Source organism: Amphiura filiformis, chromosome 13, assembly GCF_039555335.1.
Source record: "Amphiura filiformis chromosome 13, Afil_fr2py, whole genome shotgun sequence".
Taxonomy (NCBI): domain Eukaryota; kingdom Metazoa; phylum Echinodermata; class Ophiuroidea; order Amphilepidida; family Amphiuridae; genus Amphiura; species Amphiura filiformis.
In genome coordinates this window covers 44,674,673-44,694,587 of record NC_092640.1, presented here as the reverse complement: position 1 = coordinate 44,694,587, position 19,915 = coordinate 44,674,673, and the positions used below count along the sequence as shown (strand labels likewise).

The following is a 19,915-nucleotide window of genomic DNA, read 5'->3' as shown; positions in this document are numbered from 1 at the left end:
TATTATGATCCAAAAATGTATACATGAAATCAGTGATAACCTTTTAAATGGGTATGGCAAAAAAGAAAGCACAATTTAAATTTGCAAATATTTACTATAGCTTTTGCTAATATACTATTAAATTGTTGATGTTGATTTAATGTTTTCTTTCCCTTTAATCATAAATCAATTTATATAATTGCACTATGAAATAAAATCACTGCAATTTGAAATGAACAATGAAATGAGTAATACTGAAACACCACTGATAATTTGGTAAGCAAGTTTCAGTGCGATTAGTGCAATGACCTTGGACACTAATCACACTTAAACTCACTTAAATGATAGAATTGTCAGTGGGGTTTCGGTGATTTTTCAGCGATTCATTTCAGGGATTTTACTTCATTGCAATATTTATTTTACAAATTTGTTTCATTTGACAAAACAGTTAAAACATTATACATGTCAGATTTCAAGGACTTTATTTCCTAGTGATATTTATTTAATTTTATAACTTTGTTTCATCTGCTTTGCCGACAACTTTATACATTTGTTTGCCCCTGTCGTTTTGCCCTTTTCCTTATTAATGTGTGACCATTCCACCACGAATAGGTGGTAATGTCAGCAGAGATTGTTTTGAGATATTGTCCTTTACTGAGTTTTACTACCTTGCAAACAAGCAACAGGGACATTTTGAGCAATATCTCAAAAATGAAAATGCCAACATTACAGCCCATTTGTGGTGGATGGTCACATATGTGATATGATCTAATCCACTAGAGAGATTGCGATTTCCAAACATACATATCGAACGTACATGGAATCTATTCAAAACCACTCTCCTGTGATGGGATTCCTAATATAGATTCCACGTACGTTCGATGCTACGTTTGGAAATCGCAATCTCTCTATTAACTTGCTCTTTACTTATTATACTTAAGCTTATGAAATCCTTAAGTCCTTGGCATACAAAGTAATGAACTTTTTATGTTAATTTTCTAATCATGTTTTCTCCTTAATTTGCTCAATTTCATTATTGCCGACTTTGGTCTGATTGGCTCAATCAGATCATGAGACATTCCAACATACTGCCCCTTTGTGGAGTGCAATGTTATATGGGCGGCTTTAGGGACCGTTCACAAACACTTGTTGGGGGCCTTATGCAAAATGGGGGGCAAACACTTGTTGGGGGCCTTATGCAAAATGGGGGGCCCTTAAAAGTTTTGACCCTCGTAAGGGGGGCCCTGAAAAAATTGACCAAATTTTCCCACTAAAATTGAGTTTATATGCTTTTCTATTGGGTTGACCCAAAAGGGGGGGCTCGAAATTTTTGAGATCTGAAAAGGGGGAGGCCCGAAAAGGGGGAGGCCCGAAAAAATTTTGTGATGAAATTTTTTTGCATCAGGCCCCCCTAACAAGTGTTTGTGAACGGTCCCTTATAGTCAACTATTGCTCATCAATATGCAGATCACTTTCCACTGGACAATATGGTTGTGGTGTCCTCTCAAAAGATAAGCACCAGCTCCAGTTTACCGATAATAATGATACCTTTTGTAGACATTGGTGCTCTGACCATTATGGGGCATCTCCTGTAAAATCAGAGAAAACATGAAACAAATAATGTGTAATTGTTCAATTATTATTATTTATTATTATTAACGAATACTTATATGGCGCTCTACAGAGATCACAGCGCCTTACAATCAGCAGCAAGTTTCAAAAGCTTAATTCAATGTACAAACATGATGTTTAAAAAAATATATCAGTATCATTTCCGCTTCACTAAGTCTGCAACTGATACGCACATACTCTCAGCGACTTAGATTGTGATTACCCCCAGCAGCTCCCCATTTTACACTTGGAAATTAAGCTATATCTTGCCCAAGGATGCAACACACTGGCCATGGTAAATGTCGCAATCCTGAGCTAAACCACCCGAGCTACGTCAAAACAATGTGCATGATATAATTGCTGTTTTCAATGTGAAAGTGAAACAATAAATAAATTTTTGGATTTATCTTCCTTTTCCCATGCATCAATCAATCTTCCTTTTCCCATGCATCAATAAATCAAAGGTTCGCAACACAGTCAGAGTAAGTTATATTTTTGTGTAAATTGTGCTTTTTTAATAGTACTCTGACTCAGGCAAATATCGGGCTGGTAACTTTTATGAGTTAACATGCCCGACTGGCTAGTGGTCAAAAAAGTTCGAATACACCCCTAAAAATCAATAACCCAACCTATAACTACAGCCTTCAAAATACTCACCAATAATGACGGGAAAGTCGGGCTAAGCTGCCTTGCAGCCCCCGAGTAGTTTTCCAGTGGTGTACGAAGATCAAGATCTGCTACTTTGTACGACGTTATTGTAGGTTCCGCTATGTAAGGTATGTCAATTTCACTTGAGACTTTCCCATTGCGTATATAAATACAGCAAAATGCACCTAGAATAGCAGATAAAGTCAGTAAAGTAATGACAACAAGAAATCCAATTGCAATCCAACCTGTTGCTCCAATTGAACCCGCTGTTAATGCACCTGTAAATAAATAGAAACAAAAGATACATGGCTACATCACTATCATTGTTCACTCTAGCATTTTATAAAAAAATTACCAATTTTATTTGCCCTCTCCCCCCTATGTATATCGATTTAATGTTTTTACTATAGCAACAATTCAACAGTAATTCAATGTCTTGAAATGTTATTGAATTTATATATAAGGCACCAGAAACAAACTTATTCTATCTTTGGATCAACCGTACATGATGCTTTGATGTTTGTTATTAAGGAACTAACGACTAATTAATCAGAATTAATGCTAAATTTATACTTTTCAATATCAATACAAGCAAAGATTTATGTTATCAGAATTAATAAAGGTCAATTAATTGATTTCATAAATAATATGGATCAACCAAGCATTTATGGTCGATCAAAAGATCAAACTAATTTGTTTCTATTGGGAGAGCATGGCGCAATGGTTAGGGTACTTGCCTTTAGTGCATAAGGTCCCGGGTTCGATTCCCGGCGGTGGCGATTTGCTGGGATATTGACTTGGAAAAAAAAGTCTGAAATGAATTGGCAACTTCTGTAGATTAAATTCAGACTTCCGCTCTCCCCATGGTTCATTTAGAATTGGGTAAATGAATCATGAAAGTACTCCGTCCTTCGGAGGGGACGTTAAGCCGTCGGTCCCGTGTACAGAGAGCCATACCTGTACATGTATCTCGCAGCCAGTTTCGAAAAAGAGTAGGGTGTTAACCCCTGACTGTTCCCAACCCATCCCGGTGTTCAAATGGACCCCAATGGAAATAAGCTTCAATAGAGGCTTTCTTGGGTTATCCAGGGTTGTCAAAACCTGAACAAATCAAATCAAATAAAAAAAAATTGCCTAAGTGATATAAAACAAATATTTCTGAAATTTATGTTCAAGTGATTATATTGTAATCATCACACTCATTGATAATTTTAAATATTTAATATTTGTTTTAAATATTAAAATATTTGTATACTATTACATACCTGCACAGATGATTCCATCCCCTTCATAACCACTGTTGCATTCACATGTGAAACTCCCATCTGTGTTAGTACATGCAGCATACATATGGCAATTATCAAACTCTTCTTTACATTCATTGACGTCTGAAGCAAAGACAAATTTCATTGAATTATAAAATAAGCCTAATTAAATATCTATCATCATCGTATTTTAATTTTATTTTCCACTTGATGTTAGTAAATAAAGTTCAATATGAGTGTCTTCTGAGATAGTGGAAGGGTATTTCTCCCACCCTGTCAAAGGCAGAGCAAAATTGCAAATACCATTTGGGCAAACATTTCAGGCAATCTTCATATTTTTGCCCTTCCCCTGAAATTCACTTTCCTATCCACTGGTAACAAATCATTAATGTACATCCAGTTTTTTTTATTTAATTGACAATAGAGACCTTTTTTTATGGATCTTTCTATATTAGACAACAACCTATATGGTCGGGAATCCTTCAATTAAGTTCAGAATTTCTTCGCGCCCCCATACACTGCTTAGCACGTGCAGATATAGGTAGTGTATGTGCTTCGTCCCGTGATTCGGAAGTCACGTAAAGCTGTTGGTCCTGTGTACAGGAAGAGTCAAACCCTGTGCACGTTAAGTGTCAGAGCTATTCGAATTGAGAAGGGGGACCATCCCCGGTTCTGATATCTGCAATCAATCCTAGGTTCCAGGATCGTGCATAGGTAAAAAACTGTGCACGTTAAGCCTGTGCGACAATACTCAATCTACAATCCTGGAAATATAGTTGGCACACATTTACTAAACAAATTAATATAAACAATATAGTGCAGACTTTGCCCCCTCCTCTGTATCTCACTCTTTCCCACTTTCCATATTGGAGGGTCTCATGGCTTTGTCAAACATTGAATTTGGGGTTGGGGCAAGAGATATACCAAAAGACAGGCAAAGTCTGCCAACATTTTTTTCCAGGATTGTAGGATTTGACACTATAATTTCTCAAAAAAGTTAACTTCAATAAAATTTTTGCATACAAACCCATTACAGTCTTATTGTCACATAATACATATTCAAAATTCTGTCACAATACTACACTACAAGATTCCTATTGGGCTGCCTACATACTCAGGTATACTGGTACTGTGCAGTACCAAGGGGGTACAGTGTACTACCAGTGCAGAGTCCTGCAGAGTAGCAGCATTTGTAGGTAATCTGTGCGTACCAGTCAGTAGCACAGTAGCAGCATTGGTACTGTGTAGGTACTCTGTGTGTACCAGTCAGTAGCACAGTAGCAGCATTGGTACTGTGTAGGTACTCTGTGTGTACCAGTCAGTAGCACAGTAGCAGCATTGGTACTGTGTAGGTACTCTGTGTGTACCAGTCAGTAGCACAGTAGCAGCATTGGTACTGTGTAGGTACTCTGTGTGTACCAGTCAGTAGCACAGTAGCAGCATTGGTACTGTGTAGGTACTCTGTGTGTACCAGTCAGTAGCACAGTAGCAGCATTGGTACTGTGTAGGTACTCTGTGTGTACCAGTCAGTAGCACAGTAGCAGCATTGGTACTGTGTAGGTACTCTGTGTGTACCAGTCAGTAGCACAGTAGCAGCATTGGTACTGTGTAGGTACTCTGTGTGTACCAGTCAGTAGCACAGTAGCAGCATTGGTACTGTGTAGGTACTCTGTGCATACCTTGGCGATGATGCACCTATGCAGGCAATCTTGTAGTGTAGCTCAAGTAAGAAAAAAAATGAATTTTTTGTACCTTCACACATTCCACCATCTCTCATAGCATAGCCCTGGTAACATTCACACAGATAAGACCCTTCTGTGTTACTACATGAAGCTTGCTGCTCATCACAGCCAGCATTGTAGCATTCATTGATGTCAATACAGGTACTATACCCATCTCCTTGGTAACCAGTATTACAGACACATTGATATGATCCGAGGGTGTCTGTGCATTCTGCATTCCTTGCACATGGGTTCGTAGTACACTCATCAACATCTGAGGATAATATGAAACAAACATTTTAGTTTTTGTTATTTTGACTAAAACAATGCCATTCGGACTTTACAATCAAATCATATTGCAGGGTGCCTGATACAGACCAGACACACCCCAAGACACTATTAGTTACCCCCTTGTTGTTCACAAAATACAAAAAAAATATCTACAATCTGGTGCCATATTCCATGAAGCCGAAAATATGGCACATATTTCTTATGTATGTGTGTTGCTGATGTTTATAAACACCCATACCTATTTCAGGCCCGTCAAAACTAATTTGAAAGTGGTGCGGCTGAAAGTGGGGGTCTGGGGTTGAAACCCTCCAGTGAGATTTGAAGGGGCAGAGCCCCTCATCTGGATGTAAGGGGGGCAAAGCCCTCTTAAAGCCTAAGTACTTTTGAAAATAAATATACTATTTTAACGGTAAATTAATAAAACTAAACTGCAAAACTATATGACATTAAAAATCTTTTTTTTTGTGTGTGTGTCAATTTGTTTTTTTATTTTTTTAAGCGAAAGTGGTGCGGCCATGACCGCATTTGCTGCTGCGGTTCCGATGGGCCTGCCTATCATAATGCACTTTTTGATTTCTTACTTGTACAGACAGTCCCATCTCCTGTATAGCCTGTATCACAAGTACAAGTATATGACCCATCTGTGTTGGTACATGAAGCTGATGTATGGCAACTATTTATCAGGCTGCATTCATCAATGTCTGGATGGTGAGAGAAAAATAGTAAAGTATGGTAAGAAATTACTTACTTACATGTACCTTAAAAAGATTTAAAGGATCAAGATTGCTCAAGTGGATAGGGATACAAGGCAAACAAAAAATTTGGGAAGGAAAAGCCTCAGCAGAAAGCTCTGTGCTTTAACGGTTTTGGGGACGAAGTATGAAATTAATGCTGATTCCATGGCCCCCATGGTAGAACCACTCTATGATCACCTTTTTCTAGTTTTCTGTCTGTTAGCTCATATCATTACTAAACTTTAAGTTATTTGATCATATATCTATACAGTTTATCCTGGTACTCTTTAATGCATTTATTGTGATGTGGGGTGTAGGGTCTGTATGTATATCTACACCTACACTGACATCTATAAGTTGATCATTATCTATTTCATAGCCATTAGCTACAGCTTTACCCTAGTTCCTCATTGGTGTCTGTGTGTCTGTCTGTCTGTCTGCCTACACACCCAGATACTCACCCCTACAAGTTCTCTGATCATTATCTAATTCAAAGCCATTGTAACAGCTGCAGTTATACCCAGGTTCCTTATTGGTGCATGCTCCATACACAGCATCACAATTATTGGTATCATCAGTTGCACACTCATCAATATCTTAGAAACAAGGATAACAAAATATATTTTGCTTGGTGTAACCATCACTTTTAACAAGTATAACTGGTAAATGCATAATCAATGCAAGGTCAAATCATATCCATTCTCTGCTTCTTTTGGCAATTTGAAATTCGGACTTCATTCAAAACTGTTCTTATTGCTGCAATACAATAGGCAGCAGTGGCTACCAGTGTGTATGTCTACCCATGGCCATATCTCTGCATAATGCTTAAGTTTGTTATGTTATGCCAGATGACTTTTAGAATGTGTGTCCACATTCCGCAATTGGGAAATAGTATGCTATGTTCAAATTTGATGTCCTCATTTGGCAGTGCTTAAATGTATGGGGATGTGTGAGTGAGTTTTGGGTGTGTGTGCAAGTCTATGTGAGCATGCCTCTATCAGTGCAGGTCTTACCATTGCATAATGTTCCATCATCACTGAGTTCTGCTCCTTGATTGCATACACACTCATCAGTAGTACCATCACTATTGCGTACACATTGGCCATATGGTCCACAGGTAATGGTATCATCAACACAATCTCGACCTGCTTGAACTGCATAAGAAATATAAGGCCAATATTAAACAGTCTATAATATCGAATTGATTAATTTGAATTAAACAATTCATTGATGTTAGCACTGGATAGTAGCCATTACTGCCAGTAGACAGGAAGTCTAGAAGGTTGACCTCAACGCTGTAGGTGGTCTTCCTGTACTTTTGAATGGAACAGCAGTAACCTTGGGCATGTTTTAGACCAAAATTTGGGATTTTTCAGATTTTTTCTAAGTTTGTGAGAGCATAACAAGACTATCCGTCGATGGATTTTTATTTCCGTCGGTAGATATTTTTAAAATTAAGTTTTTCATAACATATTAAAAAGGCAGAGACCCCTGATGTATAATAAATTAGCTAGGTAAGTTTTGAGTAACCTTGATGAAAATTATCAAAAAAGTGCCTATTCAATTGTGTGGGTATGGTCCATCACCTGTCACTTGGTAGTCTTGTAACATGTCTAATGGCGCTGCCCATGGCCACTCGATGAATTGTTTAATTCGAATTAATCAATTCGATATTATAGACTGTTAAATAATTGTTATCATCAACAACATAGTCCTTATACCTTAGTGCCACATTCAGTATAGTTATGGCTGTAAGGGGTTGTTCAATAATTATGAACTCTGAGGGTATGGTAAAAAGGGGGGGGGCAAGAATCAGTTTTTGGGCAGGTTGAAAAGGGAAAAGGTCTCTATTCCAACACATTTCTGTGTCTGATATATGGCACTTACCATCACATGTTAAATTGTCATCACTAAGTTCAAATCCATCATTGCAACCACACTCATATCCATACTCTGTATTCATACACACTTGTTCACAGTCATCAGTTTGAATTTCACATTCATTGATATCTGAAACAAGAAAGCATATACATAAAAGCCATAAATAGCACTTTCTAGCATGATATTTTGGTCAAAAATTTCGGAAGAATGAGCAGGATCCTACTTTTTATGAAGATTTGCCTAAGCTTTCAAAATGTGTTACATTTCAGAAACACCAAGCTATTTGTGAGGTGGTGTAAGCTGTATGGGCTATAGGGTGATCTAGTCGGCATTTCTCTGCAAAAGTCAGTGGATTCCATATATTTTCTCTACACTGGATGTCTCTATCTGACCTTCAACTTGCAGAAAGTGTAAGTTTAGAAGAACTGAATTGCCCTCAGGTAAAAAAAATGGTTTTCCAGAATCTGTTTGTACAGAAAGTCAAAGGGGACTATTTACTGGTGTGCACCCTGTAGTAAAGAAAGTGCCAAATGGCACTTTCTCACTTTTATTTTATTTAATACTAACCGGTGCATGTTTCTCCATCACCAATAAACCCATCTTGACAACTGCATGTATAGCTGCCCTCTGTATTAGTACAGTCAGCTCTCGAGTCACATTCTGCTGTTCCTGAATCACACTCGTTGACATCAGAACACTCAGTGCCATCCCCTTCCCATCCTGCATTGCAGTTACACTCATATGAGCCATCTAGATTCCTGCAGGTAGCCATTTCATGACAGTCATTTGCTCCTAGACATTCATCGATATCTGGGTGCAGAAACAAGTACTCTGATATGATATACTATTGCTTTTTCGCCAGCCCATCGGGCTGGTACCTATTTCTGGGATGGGGTCAGTTTGCTCAAGAGATTATTTTTTATTGGTATTGGAATGACTTTTGTTTAAAACTTTTGTGGTTGAATTTTTTTTAAATATTTTAATTCGATTTGTAAGGAAAAGTAAGTATGTTTTGCAGTTTCAACGAAGCTAAAACGCAGTGAGTATTACCAAAGTTATGTTTGAACTAATTAATTATGACTTTAAAAGTTTAAAGGCCTAAATGTAACAATAATAGTTAATATATATAGCATCATATGGTCAGCAGAAGAAAATCTGACATCACCTATGATGTCATATCAGTGTCCTTGACCGGGGTTCCTTACTCCTTGACCACTGAACAGCGTGATATCATGTTGATAACAGATCTATAGAATCAAAATCTTCATCATATCTCCGGATCATATCACAGATTCTCAACAATCTGTGATCATATGGACCATATTGATGTGAAAGTAGTTATCTATCATATCCTGTGTCGTTTTATGGATAAAAATGACTCAAAATGTTATTGATGAAATGGTTGCTATCATAAACATCAGTTTTGTCTTTTCAACGGGAAAGATCCGATGCAAAATAAAGTTTTTAGGGCCTGGCTATAATATGGGCATAATTTATGCATATAGTATTGAACAATGTACCCCATTTGACATGCACTTATAGATAAATAAATTGTCTTACTTTATTAATTTAATAACTTCTTTATTATAAATAAAATGACACATAACTATTTGATTCATAAAATTACATTCAACAAAATGATTGAAGAGAAAACACACAAGGCACTAGGCAGACTGTTATAGAATGGAGTATGTAAGATGCCATGTCCATAGCTTCGCAGGAGTTTCCGACTAGCAATCAACATGATCAGCACATTCAGAAAAACACAGTTTAAGAGTGAAGATTGTAGTGAGTAACCAGTCCTTTATAAATGTGCTGGCCACTATCTATTATAATATAGTAGGCTTAAACTATACATTGAATTAATTAAGTTATTTTAAAATAACATGTACATGTAAGTTAGCTCAAACCGGCAGTGTATATATCGAAAGCAGTGAAATCGGACATTCCTAAGCGAAGATATTGAGTTCGTAAGTTCTGGTATTACAAAATTGGAAATTGAGATATCGTGGGTAAAAAGCTGAAAAGACAAAAAAAAACCAACGACAACAACAACAACAACAAAACAAACAGACCAGAACAATTTGGAGTACATGTAATGAATTAAAAGAGATGACATGAGATTAGGAATTAATGTTTTCTGCTGTTTCAGTGTGCATGTTCTCATCGTTGATGGTTTGGTGGACTGTCATGTAGATGTAAGCGTGATCCTAAAAATGCCTTTCACATTGACCAAAACTAATTACAAGACCTCTTCTACATTGAGGCTGGCTTTCCCTTTTAAAGGGAATTTTATTATTTCCAGTTATTTAATAGTGCTAACTTAACCCCCTGAGCACTACCTGCCAATCCAGCATTGCCTCTGATTGGTCAATTACATGCTATCTTCACTTTAATCAACAATCAGAATGGAGCTTTGCAAATAATTCACCCCATTTCTTTGTGTGGTGAAATTATTCTAACAATGTTGACGATTGGTCCAATTGATAATGAAAACTTCTCATGGGGTTAAGGATTAGGATTGAGCTAGGTTTCATTTTTTAATTTAGTGCTGTATTTTTCTGGAATTGGGAGTAATGACATGTTTAAAGGGACAGTCATTAGCCCCTATCAAAACAGCAAGTCACTTTGATTCAAAGTTGGGTCAAAAAAAGCTAATTTAACAAAATGTGTTCCTAGATCTTCATATCTAGGTTTTAAAAGATAGTAAAAAAATACTGATGAAGTACTTTTTATGTTGTCCTATTCTTTGTCAAAGACACGCAGGAGAGACCCACATGAAAGTGGGGCTTGGGGGTCCACACTGAAGGCGTGAGACGAGGGTGAAGCCAGAAACCAATTCAATTATTACCAAGCTAAACGTCATGGGTAGTAATGTAACACAGACTAATGTTGTCCATAACATTATTGGATCAAAATTGTATTTTTTTATCATTTTCTCCCAAACTGAGCATTTTTACATCAATCAGTTGGATTCATCAAACATTTGCCATTCTAAATATAAACTTAATGCCAGCAATCTAGCAGTAATGCGGTACAAAAATGTCCATAATCAATAATACCAGAGTTAACAACAACCTAAAGACAATGTTCGTGTATATAAAATGTATAACAATAAATTAATGACATTTATTGACCTTTACTTAGTTCAAAGCAGAAAGATATAACATGCATTGTCATTTTCCTAATTCCTTATATCTCTGTTTTGCTGTGAACCAATACAACTTTTAAGATGATAAAATCCTCTTTCTTTTAATATAGAAGGGATTTCATTTCTACAGACAAAACAAACATTTTTGATGTTGTTGTACTGATTCAAAGCTTGTGAAATATCCTGAAAATAGCATGAAAAAGTCCAGAAAAACAGCATGAAAAATACCCTAAAATGGACTGAAATTAATCAAATTGCGTAAATTTTGGCCATAAAAATCAGGACAAATCCAGACAAATCACACCCCTGTAGCTATTAAAAGGTAGGAGTCACAGATATAAAAAAAAAAAACAGGTCTGAAAAAAAATCTGAACATGGAAAGCTCCAAGACCTATGCTTTTAAACAGAGCAAGTGCAGAAAAGGAGCTAAAAATAAAAATAAATTCTTGAATTCAGATTTAAATCTGAACTCTCACACCCCTGAAATTATAGACAAATCCAAGTGATGGTCAGAATTTAGTCGGCCATTACTGGGTCTCCTCTGCACCAAAATGGTGTTGTTACTGCCCAATTGGGTGGATTAAAGCTGCTTAAAAATCAATGTTATATTGTACTGTGTTGCAAACTTTTATCATTCTTTTGTCTATGTGTAACACGGGTGATGGAATGTAGTTTAAAATCCCCGCCAAGGATGCATCATTTCACATTTCAGGTGGGATAGACCCAAAGGGGGACCCAGCTATGGCTGCCATTGAGGTGTAGGAAAGCGTGAAATTGGATTCATCTATTAATGTGTTATTAGATTCCTGAAACAGCTACTTCATCATTTTTAGATAAATTTGTGAAATAGGGAACATGTATTTGTAGATAATGCAATCACATACCTATGAGTCTAAATGACGTCTCATCCACTGTAAAAACGGTACTACTAGTCATCAGGTATGATTTCGTAGCTGTAAGGATTTCATCATTAGTAGCTGTAGATTCATTCTCACCTAATCTGATGGTGTATACTACTATGATACTGCCTGGTCTAAACTCTAAGACTTCACAGTCATACAGCACTACAGTGATATCCCTCAATGATGCTATGATCTGAAAGGATAAAATTCAAATGAAATCTGAAGTACACATGCCTTATTCTGCATTACATGTGATGCATTTAGTGATCTCTTCAAGAAGAAGTTGATGCACACATTGTTAAAGCCATATTGTAACATTGGCTGACAAGGATGCTCTCAATATTTTTCAAAATTCTGTTTTTTTTACACGATTATAATGTATGTTATTAAACTAACATACACAGTAAAAATCAAGACTCTAGGTGCTGTAGTCTTACCTCTGTACACACTAATGTAGCAAGTTGTTTGAATTGTGCTGAATTTGGATCAGATAGAGCATTAGAATACACAGCTTGTACACCCTCTATAAATGTTATGAAAAACTCTATCTGCAGATACCTGGGTACTGAATACAAAAAGAAAGAAATACAAATATCAAAATATTATATAAGGTTGTCATACAATTAGACCATAGAACTCAAGCATATGAATCATTATGATACTGATAGAGGAAAAGAAGTGTACCTCTGAATTGCTTTGCCATGCACCCAGCAAAATGAATAAATAACAGTCGTCTTAGGGCATTTAAATAAAGGCACTTAATTTAATGCCCACGTGACCAGATGGGCGCTGACATTACAGCGCCTAGACAGGGTGTCTGGAAAAGTGACCTTTGGCACAGCGGGTGGTATTCCTGTGTATTTCAATTGGAAACGTGCGATGCATGTCCAACTTTTCTAGCAAATTTGTCATTTTTTTGCGACTTTGTAGTATTATTGTAAGAGTTTCCGTCAACCAAAACTTACTAAAAAACAGAATCCCTGTATGTATAATTAAGTTGCATATTAAATTTTCAGCAATTTTGATGATATTTGTCTGAAAAATTCCTCTCTCTTAGCATCGTAGCAGATCTACTGATCACTTGGTGGTCTTGGTATGGCGGTGCCCATGAGTCACGTGGGCATTAAATTTAGTGCCTTTTATTTAATACCCTATGGTAACTGAATAAGGTTGAAGGAAATTTGATAGGAAGGAAAAGATAAAAAAAAGGGGAAGGAAATGAAATAAAAGAAGAAAGAAGAAAAAATAGGATCAAATAAAGAAATGTAGAAGGAAATTAAACAGAAAAAAGAAAAGATGGGATGAAATAAAATGAGGAAAGAAATGAAATAGAAGGAAGACAAATAATTTAAACCTCTTCCTACTAAGGGTGTGATTACCACTGAATACCATTTCTTAGTAGTGACTTACCTACACATGACTCTTTTGTTTTCTCGTAACTGAACCCATCAGCACAGTTTTCACAGTGATAGTCTCCTGGGCCATCATGAACACAGACAATGAAGTTTTTATCCACACAGATATATGGATTTTCCCGACATGGCATTATTTCTGTATCAAATGAAAGATTTCAACATTATAACACCAGAAATAAGGTGGGCCCTCATGCCAAAATCCTGTGAAAATCTCTGCAGGCCTACCATTATGCTACCTTGTGGGCTTGCAGGGCCTGTATAATGACACCAAACCTGTTGTTGGTTTGCGAGTCTGAGATCTTACAAAGTGTCACACAATACTGGACCAGTTTAACATTCAAATGTAAAATTTGAGCTACCTACTTTTAGGCCACATTTGTCCTCTATTATGCCATTTTGTCTCATTTTAGTCATTGTAGTAGCAAAATCTTACCCATTCTGGCTCGCTGGCCCCCGGGGCTGACCCCTGTATGCCCCTGGTATATGGATCAAGTGCAGACCATGTGTATTTGTTCTATATTAACATGTTCTGGATGTTTCTGCTGCTTTTGTTTAGACACAAACTTTTCAAGTTAAAGAGGTTAATGACTACCCATTATTTGTTTTGAGGGAATTATGATGAATCCGTGGGAGAGCGAGTTGGTGCAGCAGTTGTTCGCTTGCCTTGCACCAACGAGGTCCTTGGTTTAAGCCCGGCCATGCCCAAGGACTGCATGTGCACTTGGTTTATCCTGATTCATGCACACTCTCGCAGGTTTTCTCTGGGATCTTATGCTTTCAAAATCGGTGATTAGTTGTTAGCTTTACCCAATAAAAGTTGGGGAGCTGCGCAGATAATTGGTGGATAGATTTGCACCAGGTTTGGCTGCGACCGGCCTAGTTGATACAATCTAATTGTCATGATTCATCATGGCAGTGAAATTACAATGCTTTGAATCCTCCGAGATCTGGAAAAAGCACTATATAAATCCAAAATTTATTGTTCAAAATGTATTTATTATTTATTTATCCAAATATTTTGTTATTGGAACATACCATTAGCTTAAGTTCACAAAAATTGTCCAGAAATCAGCTTCATGTTAGCTCTATTGGTTAGAGCACTAGCTGGATACACAGGGGGTCCTAAGTTCAATTCCTGTTCAATGATAAAATGTATTCTTGGCTGGTTCAAGGAAAGAAAAAATTATGTTCAATAACATTACTTACCTGTACATGTTGAGGCATCTGTGCTAATTCTATAACCAGTCTCACAGTCCTCACATCCGAATTGGCCATCACCTACAAACACACAGCTCACAAAGTTTCTGCTATAACAATCATGGGTTCCTTCTTCACATGGATTCATCACTACAGAAACAAAAGTTAAAGGTATGATGCTTAACGTCATAGATGATGGTATGGTATCTCCTGACCATTTTTTATTCTGACATTTTTGATCTCACTTGAATATAATGTTCTGATTGGTTTTCACTGTGTACTCAGATCCCTTTTCAAAAGCAAGTAAACATCCTTGTCATTCCAAGGGGACAAGAGCTCAGTTACTGAAATGTATATTCAGTCGAGAGAGGGAAACACGCAAAGATCATTGCTCTTTACAGGAAGCCTCTGATCACTTTTGCCCAATACAAATCTTATAAATCATTACCATCATTGTGGGACAAATCTCTAAACAGGTGCAGAACCCTTATCAGCAGTGGCGTAGTGTGGGTCATCCGATTTGGGGGGCACTGACCATTTTCCTGTGGGATTTTCTCAAATTTGCAATCGATTGGGGGGCATGTGCCCCCCTGCCCCTATGACGCTACACCACTGCTAATCAGTCTACATATAGAATAACCATTGCAGCCAGGATCAGCTCCCTTTTGTAACAAGGTAGACTGGGGCAATTAGCAGTAAATTCCTTGTCCACTGGAATTTCAACCTAGCTCAATTTTTCCATGAGAACAGAATTTTGACACTGCTGGAGCTCAAATATCCTTCAGATCCCTCCAACAATTTAAGGTGAAGTAAAAAAACTTATCAGATATCAGAAAAAATTGACAATGCTGGCTATGTATCTGTTCCCCATACACATTTGGTTCATACCTGGTGAGACAACACTAGCTGAAATAACTTTATTATCAGATCCCAGGAACATATCATCACTCAACCCATCATCCAAGAATGCCTGTTCAATGTCAGAAATCTCAACTGTAGCAGACTCTGTGAAATCCAGCCTTATGGTCACTTCTGCTCCATCTGATGTAGGGGTCATTGTCAGTACAGCGGCTCCTAGGAAATCGGCACTAATGCTACTTGTTTCAAAGAGTGATGTCAACTGTATTGGGAAGTAGAGAACATAGTTTTTTATGTCTCTTTGCTGTTTTATTGCAGTTCTATGATGGTACTGCAAAGCATAATAGGATAGAACATTCAGCCGCTGTGGTATGACCTGGTATGTGAGGGCACGGTGGCTCAGTGGTTACGACCTTGGACTCATAATCTGAGAGCTTGCTCGACGTGTGTGGGTTCGATTCCCCGTCCCACCACCGTGTTGCGCCCTTGGGCAAGGCGCTTTGCCTTGCTTATCTCACCCCACCCAGGTGCAATGGGAAGCTGTTAGGGGTAGTCACAGTCATTGTACTGATGGACCCTGCGCCACTTGTAGGCTGCAAATGTGGTTCCAACATATTATAATGACAGCGGAATAAATGTAAAGCGCTTTGAGGCTGTTTACGGCATAAAGCGCTATATAAATATCTACATTTATGTGTAATATACAGAAGCTCTGACCTTAGCGACTAACTGCTTAAGAACAACATTGAGTTGTGTGATCGGGTATATTTTCAAGTCATACATAGTTAAAGGCCCATTCAGTGATTTGCTCATCCGGACGATCGTAAAAATCATTAAAATTCAGATTTTGGTACTTTTGTCATTGTCATAGATGTGCTAACATAGCCTGCAAGTGGTTCAGCCGAAAGCCGTGTATTTAAGACAAAATAAGACATTTTACACGAATCTGTAATTTAGATACTGACAGTATCTAAATTAGCTACATGTATTTGAATGGGGCTTCAACTTCGTCAGTACTGCTGTTCTCTTCTTTTGTGCCAAATTTGTCATTTCAAAAATACTAAATGACAATTTGAATGACTTTTCCTTCACTTTTAAGCAATTTATAAACAATTTTATTTTTTTCACACTTGCGCTGGGATCACTGAATGGGTCTTTAACCACATCATTATGCTTCTGTGTTGACATAGTCAAACATCACAACAGAGTTGAAACCTAGCATGATGTTCAAAATACTACTTGCATTTTTAGTGCCCTTCAGGAATTGAACCTGTAACTTCAGATCACCATACCATGCATCTCTATTTGCCTCTGTGTTAACATAATTAAACAATTGAATACATGAATCCAAAACCCACCCAAGTCCATGGGAAGTGATTTTGAGAAAAAAACCTGTGTATCATTTTAATTCCTTCAGTTAGATTTACCTGGTCAATATGGTAAGTTGTACGTGCAAATGGGTGGGTTAAACTGTATTGGATATGACGATTAGCATTTCAGGGACTTTGTGGGGTTCATTTTAAATTCTGGACTTGGGTGGTTTTTTGAATCATATACAAAGACAATAATGTTGGAATGAGATTACCACTAGTAAGATAAAACAAAATAAAGCACACAGTTATGTATAATGCTGATAAGCATTCTGCCATGTAATATAAACCACACACTTTCCTTGATTAAACCCATTTTTTTTTCAAAAGTCACTCTCCAGCAATGAAGATATTACAAGTGGACTTTTATACATACTGGATTTCAATCAATGTGTTACAAGACTCAAATCATGGACCTGGGTTGATTCTTTCATACATGCTATTTTTCACATGCTCAATAGACACACAGGATGAATTTGAGTTGTTCTTTGATACATATGACAGGCCTATGTATTGCAACACTTTCCCATGCTTAACTCAATTTGGCCTAAGTATGGACTTGGGTGGCTTTTGTATTCATATATTCAATTGATTAAAACCCTTCACCAAGTTGAATATTACTTCCATCCTGGAATTGAACCTGTAACCTTTGGATCACTATACCATGCATACTTACATCTTCCGTCAATGCATCTCTATTTGCCTGTGTGTTGACAGTGTCAAATAACCACACAGGATTGAAACCCTTCACCAAGTTGAACACTGCTACCAATGAACGAGTTAATGAAGCTAAAATAAAAACATAAATACAGCGTGTCCCAAAAGTAACTTAACATTGTGAATTGGCCATATCTCAAATATTTCCTACTTCATACCAAAATGGAGAACATATTCACATAGATTGATCTTTTAGAATTATTCTGACACCAAAAACAGCATTATTGATGACCCATTGACCTTACTGTGCGACTGTACATATGTGTGTATCAAACCCACAAAAGCAAGCTCATGTGTTCTTTGTTCAAGAACATGAAATGATGTGCTTCCCCAAGTTGGTTCACCCACTGCACATGCTACATTTAGGTATGAACATTCATGGATTACACAGCTTAGCTTAAAGCGTGACTGCTGTTTAAGATTATAATTAGGATATATTGACAATATTAAACTTTACTTTAGAACAGTTGAAGTGAAGATGAATTTCCTATAGATCAACGGATTCAGGTCGTATGGTTCTTTGCCGATACAAAGTCGGACAAAGTCACTGAAGCAATGTTTAAGGAACATTTTAATGTAAATTATGCACTACCCAGCCGAAATACAATCCAACAACTAGTGCTGAAATTCCTATCAACTGGATCTGTTCATGATCTACTTAGGGCAGGACGTGGAAGAACAGGAAGATCGGCTACAAACATTGATGTCATACGAAGAGCGGTGGCGAAAAGCCCAAGGCGATCAGTAAGTCGACTTTCAATGGAGAACAACGTACAGCGTACAACTGTTCATCGAATCCTCAGAAAAGATCTTAAGCAGTTTCCAGATAAAACCCAGATAAAACAGAAAATGAAGATTACGCATTGAAAATAAACAAACAAACAATCAAACAAACAAAGCCAAATTAAACAAAACAGATTTTAAAATGATAACACATTTTGCGTTTATAAAAGTGGGTTTTACGGTACGGTAGATATCCATTAATTTCATGCCAAAGGGTCATGACCACATAGGCATGTTTGGTATCATAACATTTCTAAAAAAATTATCTACATACTGTGCAATTTTTGTAACAACACTATTAACCCACAGCAAGTTATGGCAAATTCACAATGTTAAGGGACTTTTGGGACACCCGGTATCTTTATATTATATTAGTGTAGATTATTCAAACAACACTTCCATCATTTAAGTTGAAATAAAGTCAAACATTGGCAACAAATTTTGGATTCATTCTGATCAAGTTCACCAGATAAATCCTATGGATGATGAAGTTTCTGCTAAACCTACAATATCAGGAAGTGGCCATTATTCACAGGCAAAAAGAAGGAAACTGTCTTTGAGCAATATTTATCTGATGGTAACTGAACTAAAGATTTACTAATGCATTTCTATAAAATATTTCAACAACATGATTCTGATAATAATCATTTTGACTACCCTAGTTGTTACAGGTACATCTATATTCACCAACCTGGTTCTCACACTTCTCATAGCTTGATGTGGAACATGGGATACTTGTGTGATAACTAACCTTGACAAGTTTGTCTGCTTCCCTGTCTATAGTAGTTTGTCTGACAGGTACATCTATATTCACCAACCTGGTTCTCACACTTCTCATAGCTTGATGTGGAACATGGAATACTTGTGTGATAACTAACCTTGACAAGTTTGTCTGCTTCCCTGTCTATAGTAGTTTGTCTGACAGGTACATCTATATTCACCAACCTGGTTCTCACACTTCTCATAGCTTGATGTGGAACATGGAATACTTGTGTGATAACTAACCTTGACAAGTTTGTCTGCTTCCCTGTCTATAGTAGTTTGTCTGACAGGTACATCTATATTCACCAACCTGGTTCTCACACTTCTCATAGCTTGATGTGGAACATGGAATACTTGTGTGATAACTAACCTTGACAAGTTTGTCTGCTTCCCTGTCTATAGTAGTTTGTCTGACAGGTACATCTATATTCACCAATCCGGTTCTCACACTTCTCATAGCTTGCTGTGGAACATGGAATACTTGTGTGATAACCTTGACAAGTTTGACTGCTTCCCTATCTATAGTAAACACAGCCAAATTAAAAAGTCGCCACTAGTTCCATCCCCATTGAATCAGAGTCTGATGAGTTTATTTGATTTTCTATACACTTTCCTTCGAAGGTTGATACC

The 19,915-nt window shown here is 37.2% G+C and overlaps 2 protein-coding genes and 1 long non-coding RNA gene across 3 annotated transcripts in view; all 3 read right to left on the bottom strand.

Moving 5' to 3' along the window:
• Positions 1 to 1,199: 1,199 nt before the first annotated feature.
• On the bottom strand, positions 1,200 to 3,616 carry LOC140167301 (uncharacterized). Its single transcript, XM_072190631.1, has 3 exons — positions 3,504 to 3,616; positions 2,248 to 2,516; positions 1,200 to 1,568 (listed from the first exon to the last, which is right to left on the bottom strand). The coding sequence occupies exons 1-3, from the start codon at positions 3,586 to 3,588 to the stop codon at positions 1,509 to 1,511; spliced, it is 414 nt and encodes a 137-aa protein (XP_072046732.1). The 5' UTR covers positions 3,589 to 3,616; the 3' UTR covers positions 1,200 to 1,508.
• Positions 3,617 to 5,261: 1,645 nt separating this feature from the next.
• On the bottom strand, positions 5,262 to 6,806 carry LOC140167300 (uncharacterized). Its single transcript, XR_011861024.1, has 3 exons — positions 6,711 to 6,806; positions 6,097 to 6,216; positions 5,262 to 5,498 (listed from the first exon to the last, which is right to left on the bottom strand). It is a non-coding gene; the product is annotated as an uncharacterized lncRNA (long non-coding RNA).
• A 421-nt stretch (positions 6,807 to 7,227) lies between these two features.
• The window catches only part of LOC140168725 (uncharacterized), a 58,383-nt gene continuing 45,695 nt past the window's right edge, over positions 7,228 to 19,915 (bottom strand). Inside the window, exons 39-47 of the mRNA XM_072192134.1 lie at positions 17,700 to 17,812; positions 15,684 to 15,915; positions 14,805 to 14,945; positions 13,594 to 13,734; positions 12,621 to 12,748; positions 12,166 to 12,376; positions 8,698 to 8,940; positions 8,137 to 8,259; positions 7,228 to 7,403 (exon numbers count right to left, since the gene is read on the bottom strand). Coding sequence (XP_072048235.1) covers positions 7,228 to 7,403; positions 8,137 to 8,259; positions 8,698 to 8,940; positions 12,166 to 12,376; positions 12,621 to 12,748; positions 13,594 to 13,734; positions 14,805 to 14,945; positions 15,684 to 15,915; positions 17,700 to 17,812 — 1,508 coding nt within the window. The remainder of the gene's footprint in view (positions 7,404 to 8,136; positions 8,260 to 8,697; positions 8,941 to 12,165; positions 12,377 to 12,620; positions 12,749 to 13,593; positions 13,735 to 14,804; positions 14,946 to 15,683; positions 15,916 to 17,699; positions 17,813 to 19,915) is intronic.